Genomic DNA, 20120 nt, shown 5'->3' on the forward strand with positions numbered 1-20120 from the left:
TTCTGGGAGTTGAAGGCCACAGGTCTCAAAGTTGCCAAGGTTGGACACCATTACTCTAGAGGGTGAGGTGAGATATTTTATTAAAGGAACCAGCCTATCAGTTTACGTGGTCTGTTTGACATATTTACAGAGTGGAGATGTATTGCCGGGAGCTGACTGAAAGATTTGAAGACATCTGGATTGTTTCAGGACCCTTGATGTTACCTCAGTCGGATGAAGATGGGAAGAAGAAGGTTATCTATCAGGTTAGGATGTATTCTGAGAAGGCTGCCTCTTCATTTTATTGCACTTTCTTTGTGCGGACTTGTAATGAATGCAGTCTTGAGTTCTCACGTGCATGAGGAAAATGTTTCAGAAATAGAAGTGCCTGGACAGTTGAAGAGTGCTTTGCTGGGTTGTCGTTAACTATAGCGTGTATGTATATGTATGTATGTGTGTGTGTGTGTATCAGAGGTGGGTTTCAGTAGGTTCTGACCAGTTCTGGAGAACCGGTAGCGGTAGTTTGGAGAACCGGTAAATATCACCTCTGACTGGCCCCACCCCCATCTATTCTCTGCCTCCCAAGTCCCAGCTGATTGGGAGGAAATGGGGATTTTGCAGTAATCTTCCCCTGGAGTGGGGTGAGAATGGAGGTTTTACAGTATCCTTCCCCTGCCATGCCCACAAAGCCACGCCCACAGAACTGGTAGTAAAAAATTTTTGAAACCCACCACTGGGGTGTGTGTGTGTGTGTGTGTGTATGCATATGCATATACATATACATATACATATACATATACATATACATATACATATACATATACATATACATATACGTGTGTGTGTGTGTGTGTGTGTACAGTTAATATATCGGGTTTCTTCCCGTGTAATTGTGAACATATCCCTAAAAGGGTAGAAGCGACGTTTCGACAGAATCTCACATAAGCCTGATGATGGCAGATGAGATTCTGTCGAAACGTCGCTTCTACCCTTTTAGGGATATGTTCACAATTACACGGGAAGAAACCCGAAATATTAACTGTACACACATATATACCCATGAAAACTTATATAGACAAATATATATATATACATACATACATACATATACATATACATACACATACACATACACACACACAACACACACATATACATACACATAAGTATGGAAATTATATATATAAGAATATATGCAAGAACTAGTCTAGAGGCTTGAATTACTGAAGGAAAGGTAAGTGACAGTAAGTGACAATATGTGATAATTACTAAGTCTCTGTCCAATATACACAGAATATGAGAACCAGTTCAGTCTAGTGGTTAAGGGACAGACTGGAAACTGGGCAACTGGGAGTTTTAGTCCCACCGTAAGCATAAAAGCCAGTTGGATGACTTTGGGCCAATCACCAGGAGATGGTGAATTCAAGTCCTGCATTAGGCATGGACACCATCTGAGTGAGTTTGAGCCACTCATTTTCACTCTCCCATCCAAGCCTACCTCACAGGGTTGTTGTGAGGAAAACAGGAGGAAGATATGCATGTATTGGATATCTTTGCCACCTTGAGTTATTTGTAAAAATAATAAAAGTGGGATATAAGTAAATACATAAATATTCTCAAAGTTCCAAGTGTGCCCACTGGACATAACAATTTTCTGCCTTTTGGCTCAGGTTCACTTTAGCTGAATTTGGCAAACCAAATATCTGCGGAAAATATAGAGCGATGACCACACTTGGAATTTGAGGATACACTTGCAGAATATAAGTGTGGAAATGTAAAAAAATACCCATAGGAAAAATTCATGTCCCCACAAGGCAAAACTCACTGTCTCATTTTTTTTTTCCAGAGTAAATAAAAATGTCAGCGTTTAGTCTCAGGGAGGCTGTTCTCTAGAGATCCCCTGTATAGTGAGTTTTGTCCTCTGGCAGCTTTTTGCTTCTAAATAAGCTTTTTTTCCCCAACAATTTTTCTTCCTCTGCTTCAGTCAGATCAAGCCCAGATTAAATGCATAATTTAGGAGCTTCATCGCAGCACTTGCTATGATTTGAGCTTTTCTTCATATTTATTTTACACTTCAACGAAATCATCTTGTTTAAGGGATTTTCATGTGTTTTATTGAATTGCGACAAATTGTCTGTCAAAAAAATCTCAAAACGGATTAAGGGATAAAGAAGGTATATTTAGTGAATTAAATACAGTTCTATTTAAGTAAATGATATCATTTTAGACGGTAAGCCATATAGCCTTAAATGTCATAGAAGAATCTCCCTCCCTCCCTCTCTCTCCCTCCCTCCCTCTCTCTCTCCCCCACTCCCTCCCTCCCTCTCTCTCTCTCCCACTCCCTCCCTCTCCCTCCCTCCCTCTCTTTCTCTCCCCCTCCCTCCCTCTCTCTCTCTCCCCCTCCCTCCGTCCCTCTCTCATTCTCTCCCCCTCCCTCCGTCCCTCCTCCCTCCCTCTCTCTCTCTCCCTCCCTCTCTCCCCCTCCCTCTCCCCCTCCCTCTCCCTCCCTCCCTCTCTCCCCCTCCCTCTCCCTCCCTCCCTCTCTCCCTCTCTCCCCCTCCATCCCTCTCTCTCTCCCCCTCCCTCCCTCCCTTTCTTTCTCTCCCTCTCCCTCCCTCCCTCCCTCTCTCTCTCTCTCCCTCCCTCTCTCTTTCTCTCCCTCCCTCCCTCCCTCTCTGTCTTTCTCTCCCCCTCCCTCCCTCCCTCCTCCCTCCCTCCCTCTCTCTCTCTCTCCCTCTCTTTCTCTCCCCCTCCCTCCCTCCCTCTCTCTCTCTCCCTCCCTCTCTCCCCCTCCTTCTCCCTCTCTCTCTCTCCCACTCCCTCCCTCTCTCTCTCTTTCCCCCTCCCTCCCTCTCTCTCTTTCTCTCCCCCTCCCTCCCTCCCTCCGTTATACACATTCACAAACACACAATCAGTCACTTCCCACACTTCCTCCCCATCCCTCCGTCACTGATTTTCTGTCAAATTTCTGCAGGGAATTGGAGTGGGTGATCCCAACTCTGGCGTTCAATGTTTCTGTGATAGGTGGCCAAGTGGTACTGTGATCAAATGAATTGGAAATGCTTCAGAGTTGGGCATTTTCCCATGAACTGATTGGCCTGTTACAGAGATACTCTTATAATTGGTCGGCTGGTTCATTATTTATATACAGCAGGAGTGCTCTTAGGAGCACATCCCTTTCATTTAACAAATGCAGAAATTACAATTCCTTAGAGTTTTGTCGGCTGCAAAATGCATAATCAGTTTGGCTCTGCCCTTCTGTTGTCCTCCTCTGAATATTTGAAGCCTTTCCTCAGCTGCTTTGTCAAAAGCAATGAATTTTTCAGTCAGTCAGGATAATGTCGGTGATAGATCCAACTGCCATCTCAAAGGGGCTTTTTTTTCTTTTTCTTCAAAAGGCACCTGGACTGTTTTTTCCTTGAGGAAGAAGAAGAAAAACATTTCGCTTCTCATCCAAGGAGCTTCATTGGTTCGGATGGTGGGAAAAAGAAAACTTCCATTCCCCCCGCTATTAGAACTGAAGAAGCTCCTTGGATGAGAAGCGAAATGTCTTCTTCTTCCTCAAAGAAAAAACAGTCCAGTTCCCCTTTTGAAGAAAAAAAAATCCCCCATGGATTAAGATGATGGGTCACTATGAAAAAGATCCAGTTTCGAATCCACCCTTGGCCATGGAAGGTGGCTGAAGGACTTTGGGCCAAATATTTTCTCAGTTATTATTAGTGGGGAAATTGAAAAAGGGGAATGCAACACACACCATTGTGCATTCCTGCATTACGGTTTGGGTTACAAATCTGACAAATAAAACAGTGAATGTAAAAGAAAACTTTATAATTGACTGGCAATCAAAATATATAATTGTACTGAGAAAATGAACCTTAACAGTTATAATTTCTTTTCAAATGATATTGGAAAGCAAATGTGTATCAGGGCTGCTCCTACAGTTTAGGACGAAAAGTAAAATCAGGCACAACTTTTCAAAGAGTAACACCGTTATTTTGAAACAGAAGTCTGAAAAAGGACACAGAAAGTCAATCATGTAGAATGTAAGAGTTAATGCATTCTAAACATATGCTAATGTCTTCTCATAATTTTTTTAAAGGAATAATGACCTTTTAATAATGAAGAATTTGTTGCTGTTTCATGGAGGGCTGTGAAAAATATTTATTACCCTTTTCTGAAGAACTGTGTCTTAATTAATTTTGCATGTTTTCCGTGTTTTCATAATTTTTGACAATGTGTGAAACGGGGTTCAAAGCCTCTAGGAATCAAGATTTCACTTACCGTTGACCCAAAATACATTAAAGGCAGAATATTTTACTTAATATTGACTCAAAACACTGTAAAAAGCTCAAATAGTGGATTTTCAGTAGAGAATAGGCTCCTACCAAATCAATAAAATATTCTAACCCTACTTATTCAAGCTGAATACAAAGGAAACAAGTGATTGAGAGGATTTTACGCAGCTCTGTTATTAATTCCCTTTCTTGAAAGGGCCCTTTTAAGATACACAAGGGTGCCAGGCTGTAAGTAAGATCACTTGGAATAACATCTGAAGAAATATATTTCATGCTAAATGTCAAGTATCAGTTCAGGTGAAGTACAGTAGTACTTTGGAGTTAAAAGAGAAGCCTTAAACGTAATGTAAAATAAGGACAATGTGATTCCAAATTGTATATCAGAAAATCATTGCAGCTCAATGGATGTCTGGAATTAATCAATATCTTTCCTTATTTCTGGTTTTAAATTTGTGGCTAAATTAATTTCAATCAGGATACATCAGAGATATTTGTAGTTCAGTTTGACAGTAGAATCCATTGCCTTTGGCTGGAATTAAAATCAATAAATGTCTGCACCATATATAATTAATTGGTAGTATTATTATGATATAACTAAATGTTTTAATGGCCTCTAGCACCATTAGCTTTTAAAACGGATTACAGTAGCTCATTTGTAAGTAAACCGATATTGATATTGCCATCATATCTTACTTTTGATTCTCCCTGGCTTGATTTATCATCTTTACAGATGTTATAGGTTGTCCTCAACTTACGACTACAATTTCCCATTTCCGTTGCTAAGCAAGGCAGTTGTAAAGTGAGTCATGCCTTATTTTACCACCTTTTTTTGCCACGGTTGTTAAGCGAATCTCTCCCATTGTTAAGTGATTTATATTGTCATTAAGCAATACAATGGCTTCCCCCATTGACTTTGCTTGTCAGAGACCACCTGGGAAGAATCACCAGTGATGATCATAGGTCCCAGGAGGGACAGTGCAGCCAAGTAAGTTTCGTAAATTTCACATTTATTTATTTATTTATTGATTGATTGATTGATTGATTGATTGGTTCGATTTATATGCTGCCCTTCTCTGGAGACTCAGGGCGGCTTACAATGCGTTAAGCAATAGCATTCATACTTTTGTATATACCTGCTTAGTAGGGCTTTCGCCCCCCCCCCAAACGGTGTTCTTTTTTATACAAAGTCAGCTTATTGCCCCCACAATCTGGGTCCTCATTTTACCTACTTCAAAAGGATGGAAGGCTGAGTCAACCTTGAGCCTGGTGAGATTTGAACTTGCAGTAATTGCAGGCAGTTGGTGTTACTTAACAGTGCTTTAGTCTGCTGCGCTACCAAGGCTCTTGCTGTCATAATTTGATTTTTCCTCCCCAGTGCCATTATAACTTCTAATGTTCATTAAACAAATGGTTGTAAGTCGAGGGCTACCTGTATTCACAATTTCGTGAGGCCTGAGTTATAGTTGAGTAACACTGTTTAAGAATAAGATAAAGTTTGTTTGAGTTTGTTTGTTTGTTTATTCTTGATCTTCACACCCAAGAAGCAGTTTTGGGAACCAAAAGATCACTGGGTAACAAAGAGAATATTTGTGAATTCTCTTTGAATTTCGTTGACTTTGCTTTTAATACAGAGAGAGCTCAGTCAGGTGTGTCGGCTGTCAAGTCTTGATGGAATTTTATGTCTATTAACCTGCAGAAGTCTTAAGCAATTGCCATCCCCCAAAACATAAATCAGGGTGACAAAAAAACCCAGGGATTACCACTAATTTTGTTAACTCTGATCGCATTGCATAGGTTTGCCACTAGAGAAAGCTGAATCTGTAAGATCTTTCCTTTTATTTTTATTAAAAGTTTTTTATTTTTTAAACAAACAAACATTTAATACATCAGTCATTCCTTCCATGTGACATCTCGGTGTTGTCCCCAATCGTTCTTCTTTTTGTTATTTCTTCTGTCTTCGTTCTCATCCAATCAATTACAACAATTCATCACTAACAAATTATTCTGATTATAGCATTTTTATACGTAACTATTCATTTACTTATTTGTATCTCTTTTCTAACCAATAGTAGAATTGATTCCATATCTTAAAGTATTCTGAATCTTCTCTTTCTTCAATCATCAAAGTCAATCTATTCATTTCTGCACAATCTAATTTTTTTTTAATTACTTCTTCCTTCCAAAGGTATTTTCTCTGCTTTCCAATGTTGTTCATAAACAATCCTTGCAGCGGTTATTACATGTGTAATCAAATAAATATTTTCTTTGCTAATTTTTTCTGGCAGGATACCCAGTAGGTACAGCTCTGATTTTAAATCAGTACGTTGTTGTATCATTTCTTCCAGCTATATCTGTAAGATCTTTCTTGATACATTCGTCTTTCATACTGTACTTCTTCCTTGCAACACAGCGAGCAACTTCCGTTTTCAGGTGTTGACCACTATTACATTCTTCAGTACTTTCTTCAGTGCAATAGGAAAAGTGTTGTGGGGTGCTTTTTTTTTTAAAATTTGATTTATATGCCGCCCTTCTCCGAAGACTCAGGGCGGCTTACAATGCGTTAAGCAATAGCCTTCATACTTTTGTATATTTTATACAAAGTCAGCTTATTGCCCCCACAAACCGGGTCCTCATTTTACCTACCTTAGAAAGGATGGAAGGCTGAGTCAACCTTGAGCCTGGGGAGATTTAAACTTGCAGTAATTGCAGGCAGCTGATGTTAATAACAGTGCTTTAGTCTGCCGCGCTACCAGAGCTCTCTGAGCTTGGTTGTTTTGATGCAAGTTTTTGCAACAAGTTTTTGTTGCAAGTTTCTTGACCCATACTAGGATATTTTTTTTCCAAATTTTTTTAAAATTTTTATTTCTCATAAACATATTTACATGTACAGTCATTTATCCATCATTTTTCAATCATCTTATCTTTTTACTTTCATTTTTACTTTTTACTTTTTCAGGGCTGCTCTTTTACCATTTACCTTTCCAACCATTCTCCTTCTCCTCCCCTTCTCTTCCTTCCTCTTTCTCCTCCTACTTTCTTCGTTCTTCCTCTCCTTCTCTTTCCTTCTTCCCCTTCCCTTCCCCCACTCCTCTCTTCTTCCCCCCTTCTAACCTTCTCTTCTCCTCTTTCTCCTCCCTTTTCTTCCTTTCCTTTTCCTTTTCTTCTTTCTCCTCTCCTCTCTTCTCCCTCCCTCTCTCTCTCTACTCCTTCCCCTCTTTCTTGTTGTTTCCCTTTTCAGTTCAATCTGAAGTGGTATTCGAGCGGCCTCAATTTTCTAATGATCTTTATTCTCATTTCAATTTCTTATTCGATTAATATTTATTTTTATTTCATTATTTAATTAAGGCTGCCGTAGCTGGCCTGCAAATGGCAAACAGCCACTAGATGGCAGCAAAACAGGTACTCAAAATTCTAACCTCCTTTTGGCTGGTGAAATAAAACCAGGAAGACCAGGGAGCACCAAGGACCCCCTCCAGTGGTGGGTTTGGCCCGGTTCGGCCGAGCCGGTAGCGGTGACGATATGACATCACCGAACCGGTTCTCCCGCCCCCCCTGCATTAATCTTACCTTTTATTTGGCCCCACCCCCAATCTATTGCTGCCTCCGGAGTCCTAGCTGATCGGCTAGAGGGGAAAAATTGTTTAAACTCTTGCCCTGGGGCTTCAAAGAGCTGCCCTACAGCTGATCAGTGTTAAAAGAAAACAAATGAGTAAACCGGTGCCTCCAAAAACAAATGAGTAGACCAGTACAGCTCTGTAAGCAGTTAAAAGCCTGGTAGACCAGTACCTCTGCTAAATCCTAAAGCATTGTCATATGACCATCAAGCCATGCCCACAAAATAAGCAACGCCCACAGAACCGGTAGTAAAAATTTTTAGAACCCACTCCTGACCCCCTCATTTCAACCCTGAGCTACCAATGTTTCCCTTTATAGAAAAAGAGTTCTATGACATTGCACGCAGGGATTCTGAAATGCTGAAAACGCTACTGTCACATTTCTGGTTGCTCATTGGAGACAAGGTGAAAACAGATTTCCATTTGGCTTTCCTTCTTTTTCAAAAACAAATCTTACCTTTTTCTAATAAATTAAAGTTTTTTTTTTAATGTGTATATTATTTTCTACACTAAAAAAAGTATATGCCAGTATTGTTCCATTAACCCCCACCTACCCTTTGTATTTTTACAGTACAATAATAATAATCATATACTGTATTTTTCGGAGTATAAGACGCACCTTTTCCCCCTAAAAGGGGGTGAAAATTTATGTGCGTCTTATACACCGAATGTAGCAGTTTACCTCCTTGCAAGCAAACAGCAAGAAAAAAACAGCTCCTTTCAGCGTCAGCACAGCCTAATTAGCACAAGTTGATTATATCGGCCTCCCGACTCTCAGCTGTTTTGTTCTCAGCTGTTTTGCACAGAGCCTCTGCTGCTTGCTCCAAAGAGGTAAATTGCTGGAGCAGATTTTTTTCCCTTGTGCTAATCAAGCTATGCTGAAAATGAAAGTGAAACTAAGGCAGGCTGTTTGCTGTTTGCTGCAAGGAGGCAAAATTGCTCAGAGGCAGAGGGAGATTTCTTTTTCTTCTTTTCCTCACCAAAAAAAGTAGGTGCGTCTTATACTCCGAAAAATACGGTAACTTGTTTCGGGATTTTTTCTTATTGATCAAATACTTTCAGACTTGCCAATTTTAAAATGCTAAAAAAATAAATATTATTGCAACATTCATTTGGTAAATCAGAATTTTAATTTAACCGGTAGAATCAAATTATGTACTTCTCTCTATCTCTCTGTGTAGGTATTACACTTCCTGATGGCATTGCTTAGTGATGAAAATTTTGGTTGCAATTACTGTCGTTAATTAAGAGCTGCCTGGTAATAGAAAAATATATGCAACCCAAAGGCAATAAATATACATTTACTTGTACACTTTTAAAAAAAGGTTCCTCAAAATTTCCATTAATAAGCGATTCACTGCAGTTGTTAAATTAGCAACATGGTTGTTAAGTGAATCTGGTTCTCCTATTGATTTTTCTTGTCAGATGGTTGCAAAAGGTGATCACATGACCTGGGGAACACATTGCAATCGTCATAAATATGAACTAGTTGCCAAGTGTCTGGATTTTGATCCCTTGACCATGGAGATGCTGCAGTGGTCATAAGTGTGAAAAACGATCCTAAGTTACTTCTTCAGTGCAGTCGTAACTTTGAACGGTCACTAAAAAAATGCTTGTAAGTCAAGGACTACTTATATCTGATCACTCATACAATCCTACTTTTATTTTCCAAATAAAGAAAACACTTTTCAGTAATGTTCAAAATAGTATTTATTTTCAGGACCGCTTCATCCAAAGTTTTTAACAGCGTATTTTTAGCCTAAGGCAAACATTTCATTAGAGGACATCCGCTACACAGTGTGTGGGACTGTCAGTTTCTTTTTATTTCTTTCCTTCCATTATAATTTAGTTTAGAATGTGATGCCTATCTAGAATTATGGAAGAGGTTGTGAAACTAAATCTCCTAGCTTGCCAGCTCAGTCAGAATCCTTTGCTTTTGCAGCATTGTTCTACAATAAAATGAGATGTAAAGCATAAGAAAAGAAAATGCCCTTCTTTACAATAAAAAAATAATAATGTTTTGCTTATTGTATCTTAAAATTGCTTTAACATTTTAGAAAAAGCAAAGGTTTGTTATTATATAAGAAATTTGCATTAATTGTTAAATGAGAGAGAGATTGAAAGAATGATGATTAATCTACCGGAGATTATTTCATTTGTCGTCAGCCATAAGCTAAATTGTAATGATGGTACAAAGAAAACTGGGACATATAAATTCCATTGCAATAAATGGGACAGGCTTGAAATCAAGTTAACTTTTTTTTTTTCTGATTCCATTTGGCATATCTTAGCAGCTTATTCCAAAGTACAGTACTGATTAGAATCATAGAATTGAAGAAGCTCTCTCAGAGCTGTAGAATTGCTTCGCATTGTGTGGCATGTGAAGCTTACACTTTTAATTACACCTATGTCTATGAAGATCCTCAGCCATCCAGGTCACGGTTATATCAAAAGTGGTTTTTTTTTAATTTTTGAAAAGGCAACTAGACTGATTTTTTTGAGGAAGAAGATGACGTTTCGCTACCTATCCTGAAAGCTTCATCAGTTGGATGGTGTTGGAGATGGAAGGACAGTTATTGACAGTCGAGATTCGTTTGTTTGGTGGGGGGGGGAATGATAGTTCTCACAGGATGGGGGGCAGGAATGGAAAGATTATGTTTTGTATGCAGTCAAATGGTCTTAACACTCTGAAAGCCATTGTGGGTATTTGAGGCTATATCTGTGACCTCATGGCAGTAGTGAAATGTAAAATTCGTTACTACCGGTTCTGTGGGCAAGAAAAAAGTTTCATAAGATAACAGAACGTTTAATTCAACTACATATGCTAGTTTTGTGACCGCTCAAGAAATACCGTATTTTTCAGAATATAAGACGCACCTACCTTTTTTGGTGAGGAAAAGAAGAAAAAGAAATCTCTCTCTGCCTCTGAGCAATTTTGCCTCCTTGCAGCAAACAGCCTGCTTTACTTTCATTTTCGCTTTCAGCATAGCTTGATTAGCACAAGGAAAAAAAAATCTGCTCCAGCAATTTACCTCTTTGCAGCAAGCAGCAGAGCCCTGCGTGTCAGGGTGGCAATTAATCCCATTCTGCTTTTGGGTAATTGCACCTTGATTTAGAGAAGTGGATCGAGGCTTTTCCCTTGAAGCATACTTTAAGAAAATAAACCCGGAGATATATTTTCTAAGAAAAACTCATTTATTTGTTATAAAGAAAATAAAACATCTTACTGATCTAATTAGTTACATCTTGGCAAAGCTTTCCCGGCCACCTCTCCTGGCCGGAGAACAAAGAAAAGATTGAAGAAAGTGAAAGAATGTGGACATGCGCAGTTAGCTTAAAGATAAGAACTTGGCAAGCTACGGTAAGTCTGAAAGTTCAAAAATAAGAGCTCATCTGGTAAATACAAAAACGCAGTGACACTGCGCAAAACAGCTGAAAGCAAAACAGCTGAGTCGGGAGGCTGATCCAATCAACTTGTGCTAATTAGGCTGTGCTGAAGCTGAAAGGAGCTGTTTTTTCTCGCTGTTTGCTTGCAAGGAGATAACTGCTGCCAGGCAGAGGCCAAAGGGTGGGGGCCAGTGGGTGGGCAGGGCTACATTTGGTGTATAAGATGCACCTAAATTTTTACCTCCTTTTAGGGGGAAAAAAGGTACGTCTTATACTCCGAAAAATACGGTAGTCAGGCACAGGAAGGGTTTTGTGGCTCCCGGTGTTTTCTTTTCTGTGGAGAAACAGGTCCAAATGGCTCTTTGAGTGTTTAAGGTTGCAGACTCCTGATCTACAGTTACGGAAAAAAGTGACTTATGACCAATTCTCTCACATTTACAACTGTCGCAGCATCCCCCATGATCGTGCAATCATAATTCAGCTTCTTGGCAACTGACTCATAGGTATGACGGTTGCAGTGTCCCAGGGTCATGTGATCCCCTTTTGCGGCTTTCTGACATAGGGCGGTCAATGGGGAAGCCACACACACTTACAACTGCAGTGATCCACTTAATAACTGTAGCAGGAAAGATGATAAAATGGGGCAAATCGCACTTAACAACCATCTCGCTTAAGCAACATAGATTTTGGGCTCAATCGTGGCCAAATAAATCGAGGACTACCTGTTTGTCCCCTTTGCCTTCCTGTTTCAGCACGGGACTAAGGCTTCCTAAGGCTTCCATATCTTGGCATTTTCTCAGGTGCTCATCAGAGATGGTTCGATTCATACAGTTTTACTTTCTATGGGAACAGCACATTAAAGGCATCCCTGTCTTCTGGTTAAACAGAACAGTTCACGCAGCCTTCCTTTTAACACATCATACACAAAAGACGAAACATCAAGGGGCGCTGAGCCACACCAGGTGATATTAAAAGAGAGAATGTGATTGTTTCACTGCAGGTTTTTTCAACATATCGCAAGCCCTAAACTCCATTTCTCTCCCCTTATCTGCCACCAACCAATATCCTTTCTCCTGTTATTACTCATTTTATAATTCTGCTGAGAGCCTTGTGGGGGCTTATTATAACCTAATATTCCTGGTTATCTCTGTTTAGAAGATAGGAATAAAAACAGACTTATGTCTCCCAATAGGCAACAGTAACAGTAAAAAAAAACAACAACAACAGGTTCAAATGTGAAGTTCGGATATGCCAAACATGGATGAAGTGAGCACAAGCAACTTAAGTTCAGATGTGTTAGAATTCCAAAATAACAACTCACCCACACAACATAAATCTAGAGTGATACATATTAATTTCAGTTAAATAGGGAGATTGAGCTCTGACTACAGGAATGACATTCAGAAGAGTAAACATGAATACATAAGTGTACTGAAGCATAAGATATCAAGCAATTGCACTATAAAATTCTGTATTTTGTTTTAATATGTACTGGCTTTTAACTATAGCAAGTGGCTACCAAACTGGGAAGGAAATGAAGGTTCTGTAGCTAAGATGTTCCACTGCTACTGCCATAAATAATGATTCCTTTATAATTTCTCACGTGTGGATACAATAGACGTTCACAAATCAGAGAAAAACAGTGTCAGCACTAGAGTAAATGCAGGTCGAAGTTATTTTATTTGAGACGATATCGAAACCTGACAAACAGAATGACAGAGTTGGAAGGGATTTTGGAGATCTTCTAATCCAATCTAATGCTCAAGCAGGAGACCGTATCCCATTTCAGACAAATGGCTGTCCGATCTCTTACAAACCTCCAGTGATGAAGCACCCAGAACTTCTGGAGCCAAGCCTTTCCACTGATTAATTGTTCTCACCGTCAGGAAATTCCTCCTTAGTTCTAGGTTCGTTCTGTCCTTGATTACTTTCCACCTTCTTGTCCTGCCCTCAGGTGCTTTGGAGCAGTGGTGGTCCATGAGAAAATTGTGGTGGTCCACAGAAAAATTATTTGCATTTTTTATATTGCACTAAATACTATTTATCTTTTTAAAAAATTCATATTAGTGGTCCGCGGGACTTAACATTATGAATTTAGTGGTCCCTGAGGTCCGAAAGGTTGGTGACCCCTGCTTTGGAGAATAGGTTGACTCCCTCTTCTTTGTGGCAGCCCCTGAGATACTGGAAGACTGCCATCAAGTTACCCCTAGTCCTTCTTTTCTTCAAACTAGACATACCCAGTTCCTGCAATGGTTCTTCATATATTTTAGCCTAATCTAGTTGCCTAGTCATCATTCTTGCTCTTCTCTGCACCGTTTCTAGAGTCTCAGCATCTTTTATTATTATTATCGTGGCGACCAAAACTGGATGCAATATTCCAATTGTGGTCTTACCAAGGCATTAAAAAGCGGTACTAACACTTCACGTGATCTTGATTTTTATCCCTTTGTTAATGCAGCCTTGGACAGTGTTGGCTTTATCCTAATATATTTTCTGGTCTTCATAGGAAGGGCCTTAAATAAAGGAGACAGAATGCTACAGTTAATGAAGGTTGGCTAAAACATCCACTGGGTGGCGCTAAAGCATCACACATACCACGTTTCAGGATTTCCTGGTATATTTTCAAGATGAGGCTAATCCTTTTAAATCTATACAGACGTAGCTAATTAACATGCTGATTCCCCCCCCCTTCTTTGAGCTGAGCAATCATGTGGAACAATGCACATTACTTCTCTGAAGAACGCCCTAAAATCATAAAAGGTCTGTTAGAGTGCACTTCGCATGGTGAAAAATAAGATTTTAGTGGCTATGTTTGTCAGGAGGTTAATAGTTAGATTCTACTTCTAGGCAAGATGCTGCTACCGCCCATTGTAAATCACAAAGGAATATTAGAGCTCAGAATTGAAAAGCAATGATTCCATAGGCACCGTTCCTTCAGTCCAGATGTTCTAAGGCAGAAGTGGTGAACTATGGCCCTTTTATAAGACTTGTGGACTTCAACTCCCAGAATTCCTGAGCCAGCATAACTGGCTCAGGAATTCTGGGAGTTGAAGTCCACAAATCATAAAAAGGGTTCTCCACCTTTATTTTAAAGGATTGTGGATTGTTAAGTCTCACTCAGTGTGCCAGTGGGCCTGCTTTCTCTTCCATTCCCTTCCTGCCTCCCCAGGGATGCTGAAGCTTTGAACAGGCAGAAACTATCTACTTTTCACTTCAGATCTATGTTCTGAATGTCACATTTTACAAACTCTCTTGTAATAAAGAACAAAGCGGGAAAAGCTTGTATCTCTACAGCGCTCGATGGGTTTAGCCTTTAAAAAGATAAAATGCACAGATGTTACTTTGAGAATTTCAGTGGGACCACCAGGCTTCCTTTACTAATGTTTTCCAATACATTCTCAAAGGAAAAAGGATAAAGAATTTAAGAATTTTCCACACATCAGGCAGTATGCACTAGTATGTTGCTTTGTTCTTGTGATTTAGAGTCCCAGCAACGTGGAACCACACTTTTAAAACTTGGTATTATTTAATGAAGTTTGAATTAATGGTCAAACGTACTGAATGTTCTGCCTCTCTCTTTTGTGTGGCTTTTGATAACGTGTTTGGGGCAACTATCTGTTATATATATTTGCCTATATTTGTTACATATGTGTTAATATTTATTAAGAGCCTTGGTGGCGCAGCAGACTAAAGTGTTGTTAAGTAGCACCAGCTGCCTGCAATTACTGCAAGTTCAAATCTCACCAGGCTCAAGGTTGACTCAGCCTTCCATCCTTTCGAGGTAGGTAAAATGAGGACCCAGATTGTGGGGGCAATAAGCTGACTTTGTATAAAAAAGAACACCGCTGGGGGGGGGGCAAAAGCCCTACTAAGCAGGTATATACAAAAGTATGAAGGCTATTGCTTAACTCATTGTAAGCCGCCCTGAGTCTCCGGAGAAGGGCAGCATATAAATTGAACCAATAAAATAAATAAATAATATGTTACATATGTGTTAATATGAGGACCCGGTTTATGGGGGTAATAAGCTGACTTTGTATAAAATAGAACACCGCTTTGGGGGGGGGGGCAAAAGCCCTACTAAGCAGGAATACACAAAAGTATGAAGGCTATTGCTTAAAAGCATTGTCAGCCGCCCTGAGTCTCCGGAGAAGTGGGGGCATATAAATCAAACTAATAAATATAAATCAAACTAATAAATAAATAATGTGTAGGGATGTATGACTTGTTTATTAGGTGTTTTTAATCCCACTTTTATTACTGAATATGTAACTCAAGGAAGCAATCATGCTTAATGTTCTTTCCTCCTCCTATTTTTCCCCCAACAACCACCCTATGAGATGGATTGGGCTGAGAGAAAGTGACTGTCCCAAATTCATCCAAACAGTTTTCATGGCTAAGGCAGGATTAGAACTCAGAGTTTCCTGGTTTCTAGCCTAGAAACCAAATTGGCTCTCATTAATGAATTAATTAAATTAAACTGCAGTGATTTGCTTAACAGCAATGGCAATGAAGGTTGTAAAATAGGCCATGACTCAATTAACATCAGTTGTGGTTGTAAATTGAGGACTAACTCTACCTTCCCAGGAATTAACAACTCCTTTCCAATCTTTTTGCAATGTATCAACCTAGGGGAATAATTAACTGGTTTCCTTTTTAACAGCCTTTTTAAAATGGGTAGATACTTTGTCAACCATTGGCTTGTGTTTATTCAATAATTCTTATTGTTGGGTTGGCAGTTCCATATTCATCCAAATGAAATCTGGATTGTGCCCTAATTTAAGATGAATTTGAATCCTCAAGGTGTTTTTCCAAAAGGCAACTGGACTTCCTTGGTTTTTTTCTTTGAAAAATGTTTCGCTTCTAATCCAAGGAGCTTCTTCTGTTCTAATTGATGGTGGGGATGCAGATGGACTGCTGAATCTGCAAGACAAGGGTCATTTTTTTGAAGTCAGCAAAGTCCACATTTTGGACAAAGAGGGCCACAGGTTTGAAAGTTCCACACACACTTGCACTCTGATTCAGATGATCCTGAGGTAAATCTTCAAGTGGCCTTAACGACTCTCGGAGAAAGTGCTAATGACCAGATGACTACAAAGAATATAAATCCTTCCATTCTCCACCAGTCAGTTAGAACCAAAGAAGCTTCTTAAGTGAGAAGCAAAATATTTTCAAAGGAAAAACAACAACAAGAAAGTCCAGTTGCCTTTTAGAAAAGCACCTTTGGGACAACCATAGCCTGGATGATTGAGAATCTGCACAGATAGATGAATTTGAGTGATACGATTTCTCCCTTCTGCTGATAGGTAATTGGGAAAGACGAGGTGGCTGTACCTTCTCATCTCTACAAAGTCATTCTCGCCAGGCGAAGTGAAGTGTTTCAAGATCCTTTGCTACTTGGAGCCTTTGTGGTACCAAACCGTCCTATTGGATTTGACCATCAGCTCCAGGAATTCCAAGTTGGCATTGAAGATCTGGAGAAAATGTCCGGTCTTGTTTTCTTCCCAGAAGTGAATAAATCTGAAGATGTTAGAAATATCTGTGAGGTTGATACTTGTAAGCTAATGACCCTGGAAGAATTTACTTTGTATATCACAACTCGGAAACTACAGAATGCAAGGACACCAGAAAGGCTAGGGAAAATCATGTCTGAGTTACGTGAAAAAGGAATTGACCCAGATGAGTATCTCTTAAAGGTTTATAACAAGAAGAAAGAAGAATTAGCTGAACAAACCACAGCAGAAGTTAGAGAAAGAAAAGTTGGTTGAACTTAAAAAGTTTGGTGTTGTATTTCCAGAGGTGTAGCTGTTAAAAAAGCTTTCATAACCATTCTCTTTGGCTCTTCCCCTATGATAAAAATATAAAATTTACCATATGAAATTGAAACATTCTCTGTGCTGGGAGTTGATAGGGGTGCTTTTCTAAATTAGCCGTCAAATATTCAAATTTATGGGATTCTTTCATGAAACGCTAGAAAAAAACCACTGGGAATATAAGCAAGATTTTTCCATTGCTATCTATTGAATGCTTTTCTAATATATTTGCTTTAGAAGTGTTTTATTCTTTCCTGTTAAGATTATATCACTGATTTTAATTTGACGTTTTTAGAATAATATCTATTATTTTCTTCCTTCCTCCTCCCTTTCCCCCACCCCCAGTTCCCCATTCAGCTGCTTTCTTCATGGGAATTTGATTAAATCCACATTTCTAATTTAAAATCTGGGTATACAGCATAAAACACACACACACACTCTGTTTAAATGTCTTACAATAATATCTCACGTTGAGCTCACATATTCTGCCATGGTTTGTTAAACCGTGATGTAATTACAAAAACATCAGTGACTGGATTTACAATGGCTAGGTCAGGCAACTTACTAAAGTAAAACCAAATGAACCATATAATACCTTGTGTGTGAATCCAGTCATTTGAGTATCTTTACTGCTCTAATAGGCCAGCTCATTTTTTTTATTATTATTATGGCCAGCTATTTTTTTTTTTAAAGACAACTGATTGCTTTTTGTGTGTAGTAATACATTATTATAATATATTAATAGTATTACTGTCCTGAATTTAAATCTCTTTTGATTCTTCAGACTAAGCATTCTTACTACCATCACATCTCTAGATTGGCCAATTAACACCCTGTTTTAACACTGCTTTTATTTATTTTTCTTTCTGCAACTTGTTTATTTGACAGATAGTTGATGCCCTGAGAGTGTTATTTTGAGTAAAGTGTTTTGAAATAAAGATTTTTCCAGGATTTCTATTCTGATTTCTGTTTTTTATCGAAGTTGTAGGATCAGGTACGAGATCCTGCCTTAGCTTTTTTTGGGTGTAAGTATATGTCAACACAAAGGTATGTTATGCTGTTTACCTTTTATTGTTCCGTCTTTACCCCACAGTTTCCATCACAAATTGCTTTTCAAGCTGCAAAATGAGAAGGAAAGACCACTTTTTTTTTAGGGGAAAGCAAAAGTTTGCATCTGTTTCAGTGATTCTCTTGAGTCACAGCTGGAGCCTCAATTTTAAGGCATAGCTTTCGGGTTAGAGATGCAAATAATATTCTAAAGGAAACATATGTCTAGACTGTAATGGGGTTTTGACTGTTCGTGGCCACAGAAAGAGTTGTAGACCAGTTTTAATGATTTGGCAGCAGGATTGGGCATTTGACCAGCCCTCACGGAAAAAAAGGGGGATTGGTAGTTGTGTTGCAGAAGAGTACAATACAACAATATAACAGTTAAGGTATAAGTAGCTTACGTTCACAAATTTCCATTGCTAAGCGATGGAATTGTTGAGTTGCATCTCATTTTATGACTTTTTTTTTTTTTTTTTGGCACAATTGTTAAGCAAATCACTGAAGTTGTCAAGTGAATCTGGTGCGGGGGGGGGCACTTTGATATTGCTTGTCGGAAGCCAGTTAGGAAGGTCAAAGATCAAAGATGGTGATCACATGACCCTGGCATTCTGCAACTGTCATAAATGCATACCAGTCACCAAACATCCAAACTTTGATGATATCATCCTGGGGATGCTGCAACAGTCATAAATGTTAGAACCAGTCATAAGTCACTTTTTTCAGTGCTGTTCTAACTTTGAACAGTCATTAAAAGAATGGTTGAAAACTGGGAACTACCTGCATTGGATTAAAGGAAGAGATTCCATGATTATTATTTTGGGTTTTTTAAGAAAACAAATGGAGAATTTAAAAGAGGTTGTCTAAACTGGCATTTCAGACAAGAAGGAAGAAAGGAAAAGGATTATACATCTTCTCGTGCCCGTAGAATTTAAGAAACCTTTAATCCATCTCATCTTGACATATTCAGGAGTCTGGTTTGATTATTTAAAACTCAACACTTTATTTAAGATAGAAAAGGTTGCTAGGACTACGTTGCATTTGCATATATGTTTTATAATTAAACTCCAGAAATGTAAAACAGCAATATAAGTATATTCTTGATTTTTTTTAAAGAGCTGCTGTTACTTAAAAAAAATATCAGAGGAACAAAAAGGATAACTGAAAATAATTGATTTGTTCTGCAATGTAACACATTCAAGTTTACCAACCTTCACATCCAGAAAAATACTTCCTGAAATTTTCTATGTAAAATACTTCCACTCTTTCTGAAAATTAGCATGCTGTGGATTCGATGGATCCTGACCTGGCAGCTTTCCAGGAGTTAAATAGTTCCAAAACGCTAATATCCTCCAGTGTTGGGATCCCAGCTCCCTAAATTCCCAGTGAACAATGCCAAAGTTGGAAAGATGTTTTTGGAATTCCAGTCCAATCTATCAAGTGCCAAATTCAGGAGAATAATTTTGAGATTTGGCTTTCCATTTTGCCAAGAATTTCCCTGAAAATTGCAATCCTTGGTCTTTAGAGGGCACTCAAGAGCTGCAAGAATTGGTTGGCTTATCTCACCAAACTCTTAAAAAATTTAGGAAGTTCTGCTGTAAGAGATTCTATACCATTCTGGACAAAATAGCTATCCAGTCTTTTCTGAAAACCTCCAGTGATAGAGCTTCCACAGCTTCCAGTGGTAAGCCTTTACACTGATCGTTCTCATTGTTATATTCACTAGTTCATTCATTCATTCATTCATTCATTCATTCATTCATTCATTCATTCATTCATTCAACATTTATTAAATTTCTACACTACCCATCTCCTAAATGGCTTCTGATGGTTCACAAGAATATAAGAAAATAAAATACATGACTAAAAAGTTTGGGGAAATTTCTGTGAAATGTGGGAGCACCACCAAAGAGAGTTTGCCAACCTAATTAATCTGCGTAGCTGGTGGTGTTACTCACGTTTACAGATAAATGCTAAATCCATAT

The 20120-nt window shown here is 38.8% G+C and overlaps 1 protein-coding gene across 1 annotated transcript in view; it reads left to right on the forward strand.

Annotated features, from left to right (window-relative positions):
- Positions 1-18039, forward strand: part of EXOG (exo/endonuclease G) — a 28293-nt gene extending 10254 nt beyond the window's left edge. Inside the window, exons 5-6 of the mRNA XM_034401639.3 lie at positions 131-245; positions 16582-18039. Of these exons, the coding sequence (XP_034257530.2) occupies positions 131-245; positions 16582-17043 (577 nt within the window). The 3' untranslated portion in view covers positions 17044-18039. The remainder of the gene's footprint in view (positions 1-130; positions 246-16581) is intronic.
- Positions 18040-20120: the final 2081 nt, after the last annotated feature.

The sequence above is a fragment of the Pantherophis guttatus genome, chromosome 4, assembly GCF_059756535.1.
Source record: "Pantherophis guttatus breed Tessera chromosome 4, ASM5975653v1, whole genome shotgun sequence".
NCBI lineage: Eukaryota > Metazoa > Chordata > Lepidosauria > Squamata > Colubridae > Pantherophis > Pantherophis guttatus.